This window comes from Silene latifolia, chromosome Y (assembly GCF_048544455.1).
Source record: "Silene latifolia isolate original U9 population chromosome Y, ASM4854445v1, whole genome shotgun sequence".
NCBI lineage: Eukaryota > Viridiplantae > Streptophyta > Magnoliopsida > Caryophyllales > Caryophyllaceae > Silene > Silene latifolia.
In genome coordinates, this window is record NC_133538.1 from 157204594 (window position 1) to 157225181 (window position 20588).

At 38.4% G+C, this 20588-nt stretch overlaps 1 protein-coding gene across 3 annotated transcripts in view; it reads right to left on the minus strand.

Moving 5' to 3' along the window:
- The window catches only part of LOC141633594 (uncharacterized), a 37553-nt gene extending 17658 nt beyond the window's left edge, over nt 1-19895 (minus strand). Inside the window, exons 1-6 of one of the 3 annotated variants that reach the window (XM_074446039.1) lie at nt 19749-19895; nt 17935-18241; nt 16749-16853; nt 16579-16626; nt 7577-7640; nt 1012-1322 (exon numbers count right to left, since the gene is read on the minus strand). In XM_074446039.1, coding sequence (XP_074302140.1) covers nt 1309-1322; nt 7577-7640; nt 16579-16626; nt 16749-16853; nt 17935-18186 — 483 coding nt within the window. In that variant the 5' untranslated portion in view covers nt 18187-18241; nt 19749-19895 and the 3' untranslated portion in view covers nt 1012-1308. Of the gene's footprint in view, nt 1-1011; nt 1323-7576; nt 7641-9992; nt 10473-16578; nt 16627-16748; nt 16854-17934; nt 18242-19748 lie in introns of those variants that run through there. The other 2 variants (XM_074446038.1, XM_074446037.1) reach the window with 2 other exon arrangements.
- Nucleotides 19896-20588: the final 693 nt, after the last annotated feature.

Sequence of the window (20588 nt, forward strand, 5' to 3'; positions counted from 1 at the left end):
CCACAAGTTTTCTTTCATTAATGATTCAATTAACATAGTTAGATTTTTTTTTTATCAACTTAAGAACATATTTTTATAGATAATCCTAATGAAAGCCCCATGCATCGCATGGGCTTTCCAACTAGTTTAGAATAATATTGGAATGATGAAGTAGCTCCTAAAGCTAAATTGAGTGAGCATCACTTGAATAAAAAGTTTAACAGCTGGCGTTTTCATGATAGCAAGGTGTTCCCCTTTATTTGAATACCCTCCTTTTGTTTGAAGGAAATAGCCCGCATCGCTTTTTTTCTGGAAAGCTCGACCAGCGAATGGCAGGAGCCCCACCTGTCTCACTGCCTGAGAAAGGGTATGGGTGTTTGCCTGACTCTCCCTGAGTATGGGTTTATGTGCGTCCCTACATGTCCCTTTTGTTCGAAGGATTAATGGGAGTTACCCTTCCAGGCGGTTTTTCTTTTAGGCAGCTGGTTACCGATCTGGAACTTCTTCTACTGGGTCATCTCAATTCAATCAAGTTCGTACCACCCGCTCTGGCCCCAGGTCCTACCCCAAGCTTCCGAGGGTTAGGGATTTTCTTGTGTTTGTTTTCACTTAATCCATATCCAGGTGTCGGTGTCGGAAAAGCCTGCAGTCGAGGCCCATCGTGGGCCGGAGGTGTGCAAAGGTAGGCTCAAGCGTCTATTGGATCCTTCTTCTCCCTAAGAATTGAACGAACCAAGCTCATCTCCAAGATATGGTTTGACTGCATTTAATGCGTGAGCGAATTAAAAAGAAAGAAAATTAAATGAAGATTGGGGGGGCAGGGACAACCGGTAAACTTCCTCTCCTTCCGATTTTAGGAAAGCCAAAAACGTGAGCGCCCATGCTGTGGTATCTTCGTCTGTCTGAGGATGCTTTGATCCTAGATCAGAACTAGAAGCAGAAGGAAGGCTAGTGGCTTGGTGGGATAAACCTTCTTTGTAGCTGTCCCCGGGAAGGTACCGGACAATCAAAGAAAGAAGAAAAAGTCATTATGTCGAAAAAAGCCGGGCCGGCTGTAACACCCCCTCATACCAAGGTACCTTGCCAAGGACTACCCTAGCATGAAAGGCTGTTACCATCTCGGTTTCCCGAGGTTAGTATATCAAAGTTACAAATTCCAAACAACATTTATTAAAGTATAAAAGTTAAAGATTACATTATCTCAGACCAACTCAAAATAAACGTACAATGTCTCAATACAAATGAAATCCAAGACATCTAAACTCATAACAACTAAGCTAGACTTGAAGTGATGACTCCCCATGACTGTCCCATAGCTAAACATCTGCATTACCTGTCACAATCTGCTCACCATCCCCGAATGGATCACCGCAGGTTTTACAAAACAACAACACGGGGTCAGTTCTACTCAATCAATATAAGACAACAACAAGACAACCAGCTGACCATCGATCTCACACAGTAACCGACTACACACCGAAGTGTGTAGCCCCGCCAGATTACCCATCGCAACAGGTAATCCTCGCCGCCGATGGGTGACCGCACCCATCCCCACCTAGTCCAACTCATCAACGAGCGACTAACAATCCCTGTCCCTTAATGTGCACATCCCCTCCCGTGGCGGGTTCCACGGTGGGCGAACTAGGGTGTGAAGCCACTCCCGCAAGTGACTCCACCACAATCACAATCACATGACATCACAACCATCTCAATCCCCTCACACCAACATCGTCACAACAATCTCCATACTCCGATGATCAACAGATAACAATAATCACAACAAACATGTCTTACAAAGAACAATGAACCGAGTAGGAAACCCTACCTTTTCGCAATCCGCTTTTACGCCGCAATCAACCATACAAATGCATAACAAATACCACATCGTCACCTACAACAACAATCACATAGTTCCAATCACTAACTGCAAAACCCCATTTCCCCCAATTCATGATCAAAGACAAACCCTAAATATCAATCATTGAATATAAGGATGGGGACTTACCGAAGATGAATCAAAGGAAAGAATACAATTGCTATGATCACCCAAAGGAGAGATTCAGAGATGATTAGAGCGTCGTAGGATGTTTTAGGTTTTGTAAATTGTAAATAGAAACTGTTTATCGTAATATATAACGCCCTAACCATTCCCAAATAAAACTGAAAATAATACTCGACGGATCGGGTGCTCGGTCGAGTATAGAGCATACTCGGCCGAGTATCCTCTACTCGGTCGAGTATCCTCTACTCGGTCGAGTATTCCTCATACTCGTACGAGTATTCCTCAAGGCCAAACAGAAATACACTTTTAACATTACTCGGCCGAGTAGGCACTACTCGGTCGAGTACTTAACTTATAAAAATCCGTAGTGTTACAATCTTCCCCCCTTAAAAAGAACTTCGTCCCGAAGTTCACACTCTACTATAAAACAAAGCACAACACTACGCCACAAGACTATACCAACCACATATAACAACACCAAGGAACTATACAAGTCACCACAAAATCATTATCCCGACTCAAAGCAAAACAACAAACAAAACGAAACACGACCGCGAAGTTCCAACCCAACCTATAAAACATGGACACTTAACACCAACTCCACAAACCACTCTTCCTTCCACAACATAGCTCACGATATCGTCTCAACTATAGCATAGGCTCTCAATACTGACTCCATAACATTACCCAATAACCACAATATAATGTTGCCAACCTTGTATTACTTCCATAACACTCAATAGCACTCAATCCACAAAAGAAGATCAATCATCAAAACGGAATGTTACATTCTACCACTCTTAAAAGGAACTTCGTCCTCGAAGTTTACTCACACTCATCCACATCATCATCCAAATTGCCAAAACTCTCGAACTCATAAATATCATCATCCACTTTTATCAACACTATCAAAAATTCTCACACTCCTAAACATCGAACTACTACAAGCATAATATTACGACATGCACAACCCTCAAACGCTCTTTGCCGCATCCTACTCCTCTTAAGACACATGTTACGTCCTCGTAACTCACTAATACTAGATCTTTAGCTATACCTCTCATTATTTTCAACACCACCACATGTGAAAGATACCCACTTATAATCTAACACTTACTATATCCAAGGCTCTCTTACTTAAACAGTTCTCATACCTCAACTCATTCTGCACTCCATCTAACCAATGCCACACAATCCTGATCATAACAAACACTCTAGCTCTTCCACATTACCGCAACACGACATACCTCTCTATATAAACTATATAAAACTCTTATCGCCAAAAGCATAATTCACGATCCACACTTGTTACATACACTCACACTAGATCCTCAAGTTCCTTTCTTTCATTACCGCAAGACTCATACATAACTTAACACGACCCTAAATACCCAACACCCTACACTCACTTTGTCTCAACAAAGGATTATGAACCATCCGCATATATCGATCATTACCACACATGTTCTACGAAAGCCTCATCTAGAACAAGATCAAAATTATTGTAACAACCTATCACAACCGTGTCCCATCAATGAATATCACTATACCATGATAACAACGAAAACATATACAACTCTCTTTCATATCATACTCTACCCTAATTCCCAAACTGAAACTGGTAAGAAACATCAACAAACAAAACAACGGTCTACATGTCTAACCGAAATTCACAAGAAACAACAGCAACAAAACAACAATCTATGCATAACCTATCTGTACTTTCAAAACTCAAATCGTAACCGCCCCGTATACTCCACCACAACCGGTGATTTGACTTCAGAACACCGCCCGAATAAAACGACCGCACCGCAGCGCGAAAATGCCCGCATCACAACACAAAGTACCGTGCCCGGATCACCACCCGAGGCACAATACCCACATCGATAAACATCACACCCACATATAATTCCCATAAACACCGACTCGAAGATGACATTTCGAACAAGAAAACTCTTTCAAAACCGTTTTACTAGATTATAACACAACATATTATACGGAATAAACATACAAGAATCTCATGCCTATCATCCATACCTTTTCACGGAATAAACATGTATCATCAATACACATACGATTTTAACTATCCATGCCAGATCAACCGAATTATTACCTTTTGAACCTCATTCCATTAGATTGTCGTACCCAACATCTATCACAACCATTCATATAACAACTTAAAGACTATCACACCCTACAAGCTTCTCGTGAGGTTCGAACCTCACACAAACATTTATACACATCATAGACCCATAATCACATCCAACTAGTCAATCCTGATCACGTAAGTTACCACTTGACAATGAATATATCTTATCCAGACTTAACTCAGGTGCCCTTCATAACATATCTTCGTTTACACACAATTATCACCACCCGGCGAACGTAGCCATATTATCTGTACCCAACTACCAACGAATACCTCATATATCCATACCTTAAACTCCCTCATAACCAAACATTAATCACCTTCACAGAATCAACCTCATTAGAACAACTAACTTCCCCAAAATAACATCATCCTCAACCACTAGTGACAATACTATGACACCAACATTTTTCATGTGACTACTCTCTTACTATCACTTCTTAATATAACAATCCCTTTTCCTCCCTTTGGTTCTCATCCCAAACAACAAACATCAAATATATCAACAAAAATTACCTCAACACTATTTCCAATTCCATCCGTAATTGTATCGTCACCCGACTCACCACCAAAATCTCATATCGTGCAAATTCTTTACCCAACTTTTGCTTTCTTTAATTCCTCGAAACTCATGATTATCATTTTGTCCTGGAACTCCTATATAACTCTAAACTCAAATCCTCATGATAGTATCATACATCTCGACGATTCCTTACTTTTATATCACATAACCTCGGTGAACATGTTCCTAGTTTTACTCCCCTTATTCTTTTCTTTTACCCTCGACAAACTCCCTTAATAATTCAACTCTTCATTATTTCTATCTAACTCTCTAGTGCTCCGGTTACCTTCACATTGCTCCAAACTCAAATCCCATTATTTTATGTCGATATCGTCTCACTCTTTCTTACCATGGGTCTTCTCTCATTATACTATAACTCCCAATTGTCACTAATCTATCCATAAAATCAACGTTTAAAGTTCAAACAATTGCATCTCCCTTTTTACATCACTAGGAAACCAAAATTCATCTCATACCGTTAGTTGCCCAAAGAATTACTCATTAGACTCACATCGTGAAAATTCCAAATTCCCAAACTTGGTCACTATCTACAAATCTACGTCGCGACATAACTCTATCTAAGTTCACTATATACCCCTCTTCTCCATCCCTCTAAAGAAACCTTTCATTACATATATCCTTAAGCAACACAATGCTAACCGTCTCCCTCTATAAGTCCTTACACATCCCGAAATGTCACACTTACTTTTATACTACTCAATACACGACTATATCACTCATCGTATCTCACAAAACATGCTCTTTACCTCGATTAGCTCATCATTCTTCCCTTTTCTTTTTCCACTATCCTTCACAACCACATTAACACATGTCTTCCTTACCCAACACATATCCCTCATAAGCCATCATTCTCCATGTCATACCTTCCTGGTAACTTACGTATCAAGACCGTCTCACATATAAAAGAATGCGTTAAGACTCAAAACATACATGTGTATATACCCTACGACTCAAAACAATGAAAAACATAGCCACCGGCTCAAAACAAGAGTAAAAACATAGCCACCGACTCAAAGTGGCCGCCCAACGAGGTACTCGGTCGAGTACATAACATACTAGGTCGAGTACAAGGTACTCGGTCGAGTAACTATATTACTAGGTCGAGTTTTCGACTCCGAAGCAACTCAATTGCCGCGGAAGGATTACTCGGTCGAGTATTGGGAATACTCGGCCGAGTAGACCTTACTCGGTCGAGTATAAGACTACTCGGCGAGTCCACGACTCCGCACGCTAAACAAGTATTATCACGGAGAGATTACTCGGCCGAATATGGAATACTCGGTCGAGTATAAAGACACTCGGCCGAGTAGGGACTACTCGGTCCGAGTATCAGCAAGATTCTCAAGACTGTCCGTCCAGTTTTAAAAAACGATCATATCTCACTCGTTACTTGGTCAATCCGGGCGTGTGACCTATCGTTAGAATCGTAAGTGGACAAGCTATCACCTCAACTTGGAATCACAGAAATATCATTTCTAGAACTCGACTTATGACAGTTTTAAGACAACCCTTCCAAACATCGGTTTGTATACAACTCAAAATTCCTTAACAAAACAACTTAAACATGCATAAAACAAATAATAACAACCCAATACTTCTAAAAACCAGTACATATGTGAACGTTTACCATACCCACATCAAAATTAAACACAATATTCATATGCATAGACGGAAGACCTTAATCACATGCTACTACCAACAACCAACATTAACATCATCATGATTATATACGCATGTATCACTACCCTTTTGAAAGCCACATAATAAACATTTAACATGCCAACATATTTCATACCAAATCCGTTTCAACAAGTTTCACCACGTCTTACACATGTTTCCACACATCTCACTTCCATTCACATGATTCAACCATTCAAGTTCCACATGCCACACACACGCAACGAAAAGACTCACAACAAATTCCCCACGGTGGCCAGACCTTGAGATTGTGAGGGCCATAGTGCGACTTCGGACGTCTCCCAAGTCTTTGCGGTAGCTCCAAACAACTCTCCCCGGGTTCATTTTATTTTGACTCTCTAAGTTCATTGAGTTCATTAGTTTTAGGTGCCGGAATCGTCGGCTCTGATACCACTTTGTAACACCCCCTCATACCAAGGTACCTTGCCAAGGACTACCCTAGCATGAAAGGTCACATTACCATCTCGGTTTCCCGAGGTTAGTATATCAAAGTTACAAATTCCAAACAACATTTATTAAAGTATAAAAGTTAAAGATTACATTATCTCAGACCAACTCAAAATAAACGTACAATGTCTCAATACAAATGAAATCCAAGACATCTAAACTCATAACAACGGAAGCTAGACTTGACGTGATGACTCCCATGATTGTCCCATAGCTAAACATCCGCATTACATCACACCGCTCACCATCCCCGAATGGATCACCGCAGGTTTTACAAAACAACAACACGGGGTCAGTTCTACTCAATCAATATAAGACAACAACAAGACAACCAGCTGACCATCGATCTCACACAGTAACCGACTACACACCGAAGTGTGTAGCCCTGCCAGATTACCCATCGCAACAGGTAATCCTCGCCGATGGGGTGACCGCAGCCCATCCCCACCTAGTCCACTCATCAACGAGCGACTAACAATCCCCTGTCCCTTAATGTGCACATCCCCTCCCGTGGCGGGTTCCACGGAGGGCGAACTAGGTGTGAAGCCACTCCCGCAAGTGACTCCACCACAATCACAATCACATGACATCACAGCCATCTCAATCCCCTCACACCAACATCGTCACAACAATCTCCATACTCCGATGATCAACAGATAACAATAATCACAACAAACATGTCTTACAAAGAACAGTAAACTGAGTAGGGAAACCCTACCTTTTCGCAATCCGCTTACGCTGCAATCAACCATACAAATGCATAACAAATACCACATCGTCACCTACAACAACAATCACATAGTTCCAATCACTAACTGCAAAACCCCATTTCCCCCAATTCATGATCAAAGACAAACCCTAAATATCAATCATTGAATATAAGGATGGGGACTTACCGAAGATGAATCAAAGGAAAGAATACAATTGCTATGATCACCCAAAGGAGAGATTCAGAGATGATTAGAGCGTCGTAGGATGTTTTAGGTTTTGTAAATTGTAAATAGAAACTGTTTATCGTAATATATAACGCCCTAACCATTCCCAAATAAAACTGCAGAAATAATACTCGACGACGGGTACTCGGTCGAGTATAGAGCATACTCGTACGAGTATCCTCTACTCGGTCGAGTATCCTCTACTCGGTCGAGTATTCCTCATACTCGGCCGAGTATTCCTCGGCAGAAGCCAAACAGAATACACTTTTAACATTACTCGGCCGAGTAGGCACTACTCGGTCGAGTACTTAACTTATAAAAATCCGTAGTGTTACACCGGCTACACAGGAATCGCCAGCATCACGAGCCATGATTGGGAATTGTTTGATCGTCTTTCTCTGAGGAGGAGGCGGCAATCCGAGCTCGTATGATGCTGGAATCGAATCTTCAATGCTGGAACCGAGGGAGGGCCGCTGACTTTCGGGTCGAGAAACTCAACGCCACTATTATTTTAGTCTTGAACAACTTGGAACCGGGACTTCTTTTTAGTATTTTTTTTCCTTTTTACAATAATAAAGTTCTTTAAATTATATACAGAGTATTACATAAACTTATCGTTTTAGGACTCTTTTGAATTAATTTTGCATGACAAGATTAAGGACCCATATAGATAGTATATTTTACGAAGTATTTTCAAAGGAAAAAAAATTATCAATTGTACTATATTTAAATCCAGCCCTAGATATATTTTGTTTCTGGTTCCGCCTCTGCCCATATGTTCCTCAACCTGAAATATACCCGACCTTTGTTAATTTGAACCCAAAATTACATGACCCGCAACCCGCTCTTTCGACCCGTTCAACAGGTCTAGGTCAAATGCATGCAGTTTTACTCCAACTTTAATAGTACTAAAAAGCTGAAGTGGTGCGCAAACAAGCTGCTAGTTTCAAATCCGCGCAGCTATTAGGGGACAAGATTCTCGCTTAAAACATTCCCCACGCACCCCCTTTGGAAGCCCCTTTTGGCGCCATGAAGAGGAACAAATAGGTTCCTTTGCCCTTATTCACGCCAAGGCCGAGAGGCACGAAGGATGCATCCCTTAGGCCGTTAGATCATTCGCATCAGTGAATTCGCACCAATTTTTACTCTACATTTTTTTCACTTTTTTTCTCTCCAATTCACCGTCCACCTGACATTTCTATTCACCACCAAAATTCATCAAAAAATATCAAAAAAACACCTACATCAACAAATACTCTAACTTTCCATTCTCTTTCATTCTTTTCTATACCACAAAATCTCATTTGTGACCAACACTATCCGTCTACCTCACAAAGTACCCACTTTTTCTCTCTCTGCAACACTATTCATGTGATCCCCTTTCTCCACTAACCCATTTTGTTACCATTTTAACTCACAAAATATCCGCCACAAATGGTGACCCGTCACAAGGGAGACTAATTGTTTTTATACCCACATCAACAAATGTCATGTTTCTAGTGGACCAAGTGATTAAATAAAGGGAAAAAAAAAACCAATTCAATTCTTTATGTAAAAGTAAACAAAGTGGCCCCACTATCTCACTTCTTACATGTTTTCGCACAGGCGAGAATTCTCGCACGAAACGTCCTTTTCTTGCCCATGTGACAACTTTTTGATTTTTTAATTATTTTCTAATCTTCACAAGAATGCACAAAGACACCGTTGTGGATGGTCTAACCGCCTATTCCTAGGCTTATAAATAGAAGGCATTAGGCCTCATTTTGATACCTTCAGAAACACCATCCAAAACGACTCTTATAACCTATTTTATTCCCTCAGTTCCCTGAATGTCCATAGCACATTGCCACAATGTCCAAACACACTAAAAAATTTCATTTTATGCCAAAATGATATTTTAAATTTTAGAAGAAATGTGTCTGACACACTGGTACACGGAACTTGTAGCCGAATCTTAGATATGACAGACTGACAGTATCATCGTGTATTCTGTCATTAGAATACACTATAAACACAAATTCTCATTATAGACGGACACTATCCGTCTATACGTATACACGGATACCATTTCCCCTCACAAAATACCCATTTGCCATAAGTGGGAAGCACATGAGGGGTGCCCCACCTTGTCCCCCCTACCCATTTTATTAGAGGTCTTTACCCGTCTGTTCGCCCCACCCGTCTATACCAAGACATATTGCACTATAAAACAAAGTTCCAAACCACTGAGCTCAATACTTATACAAGCAATTGTTCAAATTGCACCATTGATTTTCCTTACAAGATCACCCAGAATCAATACAGAAAGAAATTTTTTACACAGGCAACAAGCAGTAGCCAGGCAGCAAATAGTTCTTTTAACACGGAAATTCTTGACTCATGAATAGCACAAGAAGAGCACTAATAATACAGCTTGAATAGCAAATTATCAAATGGCTTTCAACAAGTAGCGCCAACAGCCTCGAGAAGGGAAACGACAAACTTCATTTGTGTTTCTTCATCAATCTTAGAGAAAAGTGGAACATGCACAAATAACGACTTGGTTTCCTTCTGTTCTACAAATCGAAGTGAATGGTAGTAAACGTAGTTACATACAAATCGACCTGGGTCATCCGAGATCATCAAATTGAATCCTTTCTTCTTCAAGGTACTAAATATTGCGTCCACGTTGCAAACGGTCTTCATAGACAATAATATCCATGTCAGCAGAAAAGACAATGAACTTGAAAGATTAACTTTGAATCTGATCAACTGTGTTTCATTGACCTATAAAGCCTAGACAAGTTCGATCGCGAAAAGGGTCCACTGACAAGAATATTTAGCTCTTTCATTTGCAACGTGAACTCCTGAATTAAAGGTTCGGTTACCATCAATGACTTTATTTTCCATTTCTATTGGTGTCAAAAATTGACCCTTCTTTCATTTAAATTAGAGAAAATTGTTGATTACAGCCTTTTATAAACCTCATTTTGAAAATTACAGCCTTATATAATTTTTTTTGAAAATTACATCCAAAATATTACTTTTCTTCTAAAATTGCACCAACTTGAGGTTTTTGGTGATTTTTGATGATGTTTTTTATGATGTACCCTTTATTATTTGAGAGCCTACTTACCCAAATTTCTTACCTCTCCTTAACACAAACCAATTAATCACCCCAAACATCATAAAAACATCATAAAAATTCACCGGAAAACTCAAGTTGGTGCAATTTTAGAAGAAAAGTAATATTTTGGATGTAATTTTCAAAAAAAATTATATAAGGCTGTAATTTTCAAAATGAGGTTTATAAAAGGCTGTAATCAACAATTTTCTCTTTAAATTATTATGTAAACTAGTGATTCTAAAATAATTGACTACATGTATAGTGTGTAAGGACGTTTTAACCTTTATTGTGTAAAGAAGATTCTAAAAAAAAATTTATGCTAACATAATTTTATTAACGATCATTATTGCTTCAACTTGTGATTTTATTAGCTAGACTGATGACAGATTTTTTTCCTTTAGATTGTAGTTTTGTGAGTTTTTTTTGATAAAAATGATAATTCATTTGTATTTTAATTCACATAACATTGAATCCGTTTTTAAATAATGCTCAAAAATAAAGTATTTGTCATTTTGGGTCGGTTTTGAAAATAATTGTCAAAATGGTGTCTACGTAGGCTCAGGTTTTCAAAATCTAAAAATTGGAACAAACACGCCATTACTAATAGCGTGTTTAGTGTAAGTACAAAATTGAGGTGGAATTCTTTTGACGTAAACACACCAGTGTGAATGGCGTGTTCTTTAGCATAATAAAGCTGATGCAAACTAAGTCAACGACCTTCTTTTCCGCTCTTTTCCAGTGCAACTTTAATATCCCTTCTTCCACCCTTCTATTTTGCTCTTGATCCATCACATATTTTTCATCATAACATGGGCTAGAGCAAATCTACAAGTGCAGGTAACTTTTACGCATTTTCCCCAACATTTGACCTCAAATAAATCAAATTGCTCTCCATCTTCAATTCAATCGCCACTCTCGACCTCCATTACTTCCACCTCGTGGCCCACAACAACCCGCCATAACTCTCTCAATCACCATTGTTTAAGCTCTCATCAGAGTCGACTGCCATGGTCACACCATTTACAACTTAGCTCAACAATTAACTTCACCATGCTAACTCACATAAACTAATATCTCTCCTTTCTTATTTTTAAGCTCCCCAGCTACAGTAAATTACACATTAATATAGTTGAAGATATAGACTCGGGCTGAGACGGAGGAGGAAGATAAAATCGTCGTCGTCGCTATCGTTCGTCACCGATCTGTTTGGAGAAAACCGTCGCTATCGTTCGTCACCGATCTGTTTGGCTAATTGGGATCGTAACCACCGAAATCATTGGTGGACAACTGGACATGGTGTCTTTGGGCATTGATATTGTTTATCGCTAGTGGTCGTGCCAATCTTGGATCGTTGAACATGTCCGAGTGATTTGGGATTTAGGAAGCTTGATTTAATTGTTGAGATTTAAGACTTGACTATAATCTTAATCTTCTGCAATTTGTGGGTTTGAACAAGCCATTTCTTTTGACTTTCTCCTTTGGTCCGTTGGAGAAGCTTTTCCTGCAATTTTTGTAGTGTTAAAGACCCGCCGTTACAAGTGGCGTTACTCTTACAGACACGCCATTTATAGTGGCGTGTTTCGGTCCTTTTATCTTGTCTTCTAGAGTACACTAAACACGCCATTGTTAGTGGCATGTGTATCCCGTGTTTTAGGTTCGTGATTTTCCGTCCTACGTGGACACCATTTTGACAAATAGTTTCAAAACCAACCCAAAATGATAAATATTTTATTTTTTAGCATTATTTTAAAAAATCGTGTTCCATAACATTGCATTACATACAATATGTACACATCTTCTCTCTCTTGATCTATGTATCAAAAATATGATAAATGACCAATGTAGATGCGATATAACCTTAGGACTTAGATCCCTTCTTTTCGACATGTCCTCCGCCTCACTTCAACCACGAATTTATATGATGTACTCAATTATTGTCAATGACTCTTGAAACGTTTCTGACAATGAATTAATTTTGTGCTCTTTTTTTCATCATCAAAGAATTCTTATTTCTCATTTTCCTTTTAACGTTGTTCTTACTCTTATATCACCTCTTGTTGCTCATTTTAAAGTTTATCCTTAGGCCTCTCTTATTTTAAACAGTGCTCTTACTCTCACGTCACCCTTCTTTTTGGGCTCAACTTTAAATGGTTATGGTCTGCTCGTACCCAGAACCGTATTTCTTTTTTCTTGTGACTTGCATGGTTGGGTATACTCCCACATAATGTTACCCTCTCCTCTCGGGGTTTGCCTATTTCGCTTTCTTGTGGCATGTATCAACATCATTTTAAGAGCACCATTCACATAATGTGGGATTGTCCCTCGCTTTTCAGTGTATAGGGTTCTTGTCACCGCTTACCTTTTACGTGCTCCTTTAATTTGCTTAGCTCCAGCCTAGATTACAAAACATAATCACTCGAACTCTTTTGATTTACTATGATCTTTTCTCCTTAATCATGTGCCTTTGGTCGACTCAGTGTTAGACGTTTGGGTCCATAATGGCTTTCTTCTACTCGTTGTCATTGCTTTTCTTGGTCTCTTGCCAATATTCTTAGAAGAACGCCCTCAAACACATGTCAACTGAATCTATTGGCCCCTCCTCATTCCCAATGACAACAAAATCAATGTATGTAGCCGCCGCCTTTTGTGATACTTCTCTTTTAATGGGTATTGTTTGGGTTGGCCATGATCATTTAAGGCAGCGGTTAGAAGGATGAACTTTCAAGTGTATCGTTTTTACCCCTATGGAGCGAACTACTTGTCATCCAGGTTGAAATTTGAAATTTTCTGGTGCATCTCTTTTTATCTATGTATCTAAAGTATGATAAACGACGAACATAGACGCGGTACACCTTTAGGCCTCCTGGATCCCTTCTTTTTGCACCTCCCCTCCCCACCCGAATCATGCGTTTGATGTTCTTTATTATTCGCAATGGCACTTGGAACGTTTCTGACAATGATTTAATTATTTGTGCTCTTTTTTTCATTATCAAAATATTCTTGTTACACATTGTCCTTTAAACTTCGTTCTTTTTGTGATATCAGCTCTCGGTGCTCCTTCAAAACCTAACAAAATCACCTTAACCTTCTTGTCTTGGCCCAACCTTAAATAATTATAGGGTCTAACAGTACCCAACACCGTATTTCTCTTTTATTGAGGCTTTCTTGAATTGGTGGGGGTATACTCCACATAATGCTACAAATGGTATTGTATCTGACCGATAAGAAAAGACTTTTTCTTTGTATTATTTGCTATTTCAAAATTTTGACACATTGATTTACCTGGTATATAATTTGCTAGCCAGGAAACCAAAAAAAAAACAGAAGGGTTTATATTTTCTTTATTGAAAAAGAGCCAGTTGAACACAATACTTAGATTAGAAGTCAGGACCTTATAACCTTATAGCCTTGTAGGTGTATTTGGGAGAAAGAAATCGCCAAAATTTGGATATATACTAATGTTATGTTTTAATGTTGCAGTTCTAACCAAACTAGGAGGATAATATAATTGAAAATGAATATGATCATATAATTTAAATCAGTTAAAACATTAACATTATGTTGTACTCTTGATTATAAAAGTTTGAGTCTAATTCAAGTTATTCAAATAATAATTCTAATTATCTTTCTCTGGAGGTAGTGTAGTAGATTGATAGTAATTTCAATTCTAAGCCAAAATCGCGGCTACGTAGAGATATGTACATTGACAATACTAAGATATGTTGAGTTGAGAAATTATTTTATATTTTTCTTAAAAAAAAGTTACCCTCATTGTTGTATACCATATAACAAAATACCCTGCAAGTTTTCATGTGAACTCACTTAAATGGCTTTAAATATAATATACGGAGGAAATAAAGTTAGTAATCAAAGAAAATTAGTAAAATATAAGCAAATAGAGTAAAGAATACGACTGTAATTTGAAGGAACTAACCCAAATGAAATATCATAGAAGTTTACTAATTCTAGTAGAAATGGTAAAAATAAATAATTAATTAGCCAAAGTCTATAAATTTTAGTAGAAAATTGAAAATTAATTATCTTAAAATAAAGTTTTCTAATTCTAATAGAAATGTTAAAATACTCCCTCCTATTCACCATTTTCTTCCCTATTTCCTTATTCGGATTATTCGGATTTTCTTCCCTATTTCCTTTTTTGGGTTGATTTGTGTGGTCCAAATTAAATTACATGTGAGGTAGTGTGTTTTTGTGTGGTCCAAAATTGGTTTCTTATTCCTTGTGCAAAAAGGAAAGGGGAAGAATATGGTGAATAGGAGGGAGTATTATATATTAATTAGAGTGTTTTAAAAAACTTGGAGACTACCACGTTGCTCGAAAAAAGCCCTAAATATATACTCCCTCCAATTCACTATATTCTTCCCTATTTCCTTATTCGGTTATTAAGGTTTTCTTCCCTATTTTTTTATTTGAACATAAATTATCTCTAAATGGACTCTTATACCCCCGTCCCAATCTCAAGTTCTCAATCCCGTGCCCTTGTTACGCGCCACCACCAACACTATCACAACCACGGATACCCCCTCCCTCAACCACGCAACACCACTCAACCACCACTCCAACAACTCCTCCCTCCTGTCGCTCGTCGTTCTCCCTCTTGCAGCTACCACCAACAACCAACCACCACTACTTAGAGATCTAACCACCACAATACCACCGTACCTCTAACAACCGCCTTTTCAACTACAATTTCAATTGAATAAAAAATTGTGTTAATCTAACCACCAACCCCGCCGTTTCTTGGATTTGGTCGGAGAAGTAAGGGAGGAAGGAGAAAGCGGAAGAGGATAAAGGAGAAGGCAGCGACAGAGAGGTTAGAGGCCGTTGGAGACGAACCACTAGAAAAAAAAATGCCAGATCTACAACAAATAAATAGATCGCCGGTGAGCCTGCCGTGGAGAGGTTGTCGGTGAGGGAGAATAAAGGAGAAGAGGAGAGGTCACCTTCCATGCTTCCCATGCCCGGTTCATTGTGTGGTAACATGAGGGAGAAGAAAGGAGAAGAGGATTATGTGGGGGTAATATGAGGGCAAATGAGTAAATTTGCTACTTTCTTAATTTTTGCCCTCAAAACAAAAGGGAAGAAAATAGGGGATTGGAGGGAGTATTTATATTGATATTGATTGATTGGGTCACTAAACTGGCTCCCCTTCTGTTTAATGTCTAGATGTTATTCAATGCAATTCTCAAAGCAATTTTTCTTCCCAGCCGCCTAGAATCTGTAACGCCTTACAGATTCATAGTCACATATTCTAAGTGGCTTGAGGTAACGGAAAGTTGAAATATCTGCTCTTTTCTGCAGGGAGACTAATGGGCTTACTAAATACTAAAAAGGTATACATTCTAATATTCAAGGCCACTATATGTATTCCCTCAGCTCCGTTATTTGTTTACTTTTACTTTTGAGGAAGAAGGACGGACCAAATTTGGCTTTGTTTTTTTAATAACAAGTGGCATAGACTGCATATTATATATAAGTTAACACACACACACAAACACACACACACACAATGTCCAATTTGCACATTAACAGCAATCACCTAAACAAAGGTCAACCTTTGACCGAGACGCCCCAAATGGAATAGATTATCTGATGACCGTGGGATAGAGTGAGTAACTGCAATTAATTGTGTGGTTCATCAAAAAGAATAGTAGCAAATACCTGTTTCGTTTTAGAGATGTCCCCATCAGTTGCAACTATGGTTTCTTGCTGAAAAGAAAGCACAAAAGAGAGACATACTTCAGTGTGAGCTAAACCAGCGAATAAGAAGAGGCAGAAGAGCAAGTTTTGAAGGGAGTATAAAGGTCAGCAAAAGGTAAAATCTTATCCACCTGGGGTTGCCATCCAAACTCATCTGGACAGCGAAAAGTTGCTTCATTATATGCTTGTCTTTCTATGTCAAACATTTGGGCGCCACTATTCACTCCCAAATGAAGCTGAAGGAACGACAAACAGTTAAGGTTAATAAACAGGTAAGCACATCATCTTCACCAAGAAGAACAAACAAACAAGCCACGCTACAGAACAACAAAATAGACCATGATAATGGTTTTCTGGTATAATACAATTAACAATGGCTTACTCAAGCAAGTAACAGCTTTTTACACAACAAAATCTCTTGAAGAAAGACATTGCCAATTATCAAGACTAGTGAGAGGAGTAGATGGGGACTCACTTTCCATAAGATTTTGTATAACAAGTGGTCGACAAATTCATCTAGAAACAGGACAACAATTAGAGTCTTTTATGCCCAGACAAATTGCTTTTATGCGTATATTTTCCTAAAGGTTATTTGGGTTGTCCTTCTGCGTGCTTCACCTCTTGGTTTGCTGCACTTCTCTAAACGGAGAAGGCAAACAAATCCAATAAACAGAACAAAATTACCAGCTGCCATCACGGCCAAAATGAGCGGAACAGCTAAACAGCTGGATAGTTTTTTTTATAGCAGCAAATCAGCAATTAATGAATAATGGCTGTCTAAAAACTAGGCGTCCATAATCTCAGATAAAAGAAAATCCATTTTTCTTCAACACTTTACTTTGGTTGTGTGTCGCGTACCCAGCATTCCAACATTCGGACAAGACACAACATGACATTTCCTTTTTGGCAAAAAAATGAAAGTTTGTTCACAAAATAGTTGTGTCACACTCAAGACTGTATCATGTCCGACACTTGGGGCTGGGTCAGAGTAACACAGCAAAAAGAAAAAGAAAAAACCAATCAAACAGTAGGTATCAGAAAGAAAATGGTCAACCATATAACTTTGAAATGTTCGTGGTATACGAACTCCTAATCATAGACTTTAGTATCAACTAAGCAATTCAAATTTCAAAGCTATTTGAACCAGAAAGAAGTTTTCTGTCATCAGCAGCAATAGGATCTCAATAAGAAAGAGACATGAGATAAATTATCAGAATTCGGGTGATTTCTCACTAAATCATAGTTGTAATTTGAAAGATGCATTACATAGCTCAATGAAAAATACAAGCACCCAGTTTCATGCCAGTGATAACTTACCCACACAATGTATTCATCATTAGCATTAGAGGCAGCTGCCTCAAAAATCTTATATAGTGCAGGTCTTGCCCCCTCACCAGCTGTTTCAAGAACTGTGCAACTCCCGAGTTTCACCCCAGCAGGAAGGCCGACTTTAGTCACATAATCGGTTAGGTTGGTAGCTATGGTTTCTGTGGGGTTTTCAGATACTCCATGAAACTTTTTAAAGCCAGTAACATGAAATGTCACAACCTTAGGTCCTTCAGATCCCATGTTGAAGTTGCGTACAAGAATGCAGTTCCCTATTCTTGAAATCTAAGCAGAAGACCTACAGACAACAACAACAACAACAACAACAACAACAACATAGGTTAGGGTCGGCTAACATGAAACATCATCGGAATCCATATGGGTTTGAATCCGCTAATACAGTCAAAGGTAAATTAATAAAGGAAAATAAAATAGATAAATGGTTAACAAAACAAGTGTGTTTGTAAAAACTAAAAATAAAAATAAGAAAAGCGTGAAAACCAAGATTAAAGATTAAAGTGGCGAAACAGATTTGTAAACCAAAGAAGAGTTAAGTCGCCTTTTTTAAACAAAAAAGAGTATAAGTCGATTTAAGTAAAAATGGTAAAAGATAAGGAAATATCTAAAATTCAACATGGATTCTCTCTGTCCACAATACCCTCTCCTTCGCCATACTCTTAGTGACTTGCAAAACACTCATATCATTTCCAATCACACGTATCCATGTTTGTGTCAGTCTTCCCCTTCCCCTAACCACGTTATCCATTCCCCAACTCTCAATTCTCCTCACCGGTGCTCTCCTCCGTACATGGTTTCATAAAATAGTTAGAAGTATATAAGTGAATGTTAGTTTATATGTAACAGTATAATGTCAATTAGTAGACAGATGATGGAGGATTAGATGAGCATCAACGCAACAAGGACCCTTCACATTCGAAATATGGGCTCTTATTGGCGCACAGCTATAAAGTTGAGAAACTAGGAATAATTTAAATGGGTCAATTGTTTGTGAATTTTGCGATACTAACAATATACCACACATATGAATGCTGAGTCTCAGTTGTAGCACCTATTATTCATACCACTTCCTGGAGAACATAATTGAGTCGCAATCAAGCAGAAAGCTTACATTTTTCATCTACACGCCTAAAGTTTGAAATCCAAGAACTAACCATCCATGACTGTTACCTAGTTAGTTTGTAGGATCTTACAATAACATACTATCCGATCCAACAAATTTGATCTTAGGAACGCCATTCATCCAAAACAGGTTCACGATTGTACGACAGTAGGACCTATGTAAATCATACAACTAATTTGGAATTGTATCGTTTGCAAAAACACGAAATGAGGTAGAGGAGTTACAAGTAACGAGGACGCAAGCCGAATAGCACAAAAACACTGACATCAACCATAGTTAACACTTAGCAGGTTGAGAAAACACATAGAAGAGGTAAATAAGAGGCGAATTGGGAAATCGGAATAGTGGCATATGCAATGAAATACTTAGGAATCATAGTTTGGAGTATATAGACAAGTCCCTCTTGTTTATAAGGAAGAATAAAATATGGATAGAATTGAATAAGGTAAGCAAATGATTGAGTGTAGCATCTAATCTAATTTGTAGAAGAAATAGAAATTCCAACAAAAAGAATAAAGCATACAAGAAGAAAAAGAAATAAAAAAAAAAGATGAGAATAAATGAAGATGGCATGAATGATAAGATAAAATGATGATGATGATTACAATAGAAATTCCTAGAATTTGATTTGGTAGCTAATAATAAAGATGAATATGATGCTTACAAGTTGGAAAATGAGGAATAAAATTGGAGCAAGTGACTCGAGTGAGGTGGATCAGTGGATGTATGACTTTGAAACAACCACCTCCCTTGGTCTCTTTCTGAGAACTTTAACAAAGCAAGAAGAAAGGGAGGAGAAGGGAGTGGAGCCGATATTCTAAGCCAATGGATTTTCTATTTTTTTATCATTCTTAGACCATGCTCAAGCAACGTCAATTGCTAGGTCATGCCCTTGCTGGGTCACACTAATCACCATTTAATTAGAAAATTATGGTGACCTTTGGAGAGAATAGGTCAATTTGTGACCTTTAGTGGAGCAAATTGACCAAACTTGTGACCTATATGTGACAATATATGATTGGTTGACAATATTAATAATTAATAAATAAAAAATATGAAAAAGGTGATATAATGTGGAGAGATGTAATTGGTTGGAAAGTAAAAAATGATTGAGTTGGTGACCTAGGTCGTGACCTTCTGCGTGGGAGGGTGAAAGTAGATCAAGATAAATAAAGTGGGATTAAGAGTAAAACCGGGTCGCGACCTAATTAGCGCGGCCTCTGCTTGGGGATGGTCTTAAACTGCCCCAATGGAGAAGGGAGTTGTCAACATTTTTTTAATTAGGTAAGAAAATTAGATTAATCCTTTGGGATAGGAGACCAATCTATCTCATGTTTTTGAATGAGTGAGATAAGTTAAAGCCATGGGTTTCAAACCCCCTTTGAAAGAGTTGGACATGAATGTCCAATAAAAGCCATAAAGTCAGCAACATTGTTGGCTTCATGGAAGCAATGTTTAATTATCACTTCATCGAAACAATGAAGGTCTAATTTCACATCTTTAA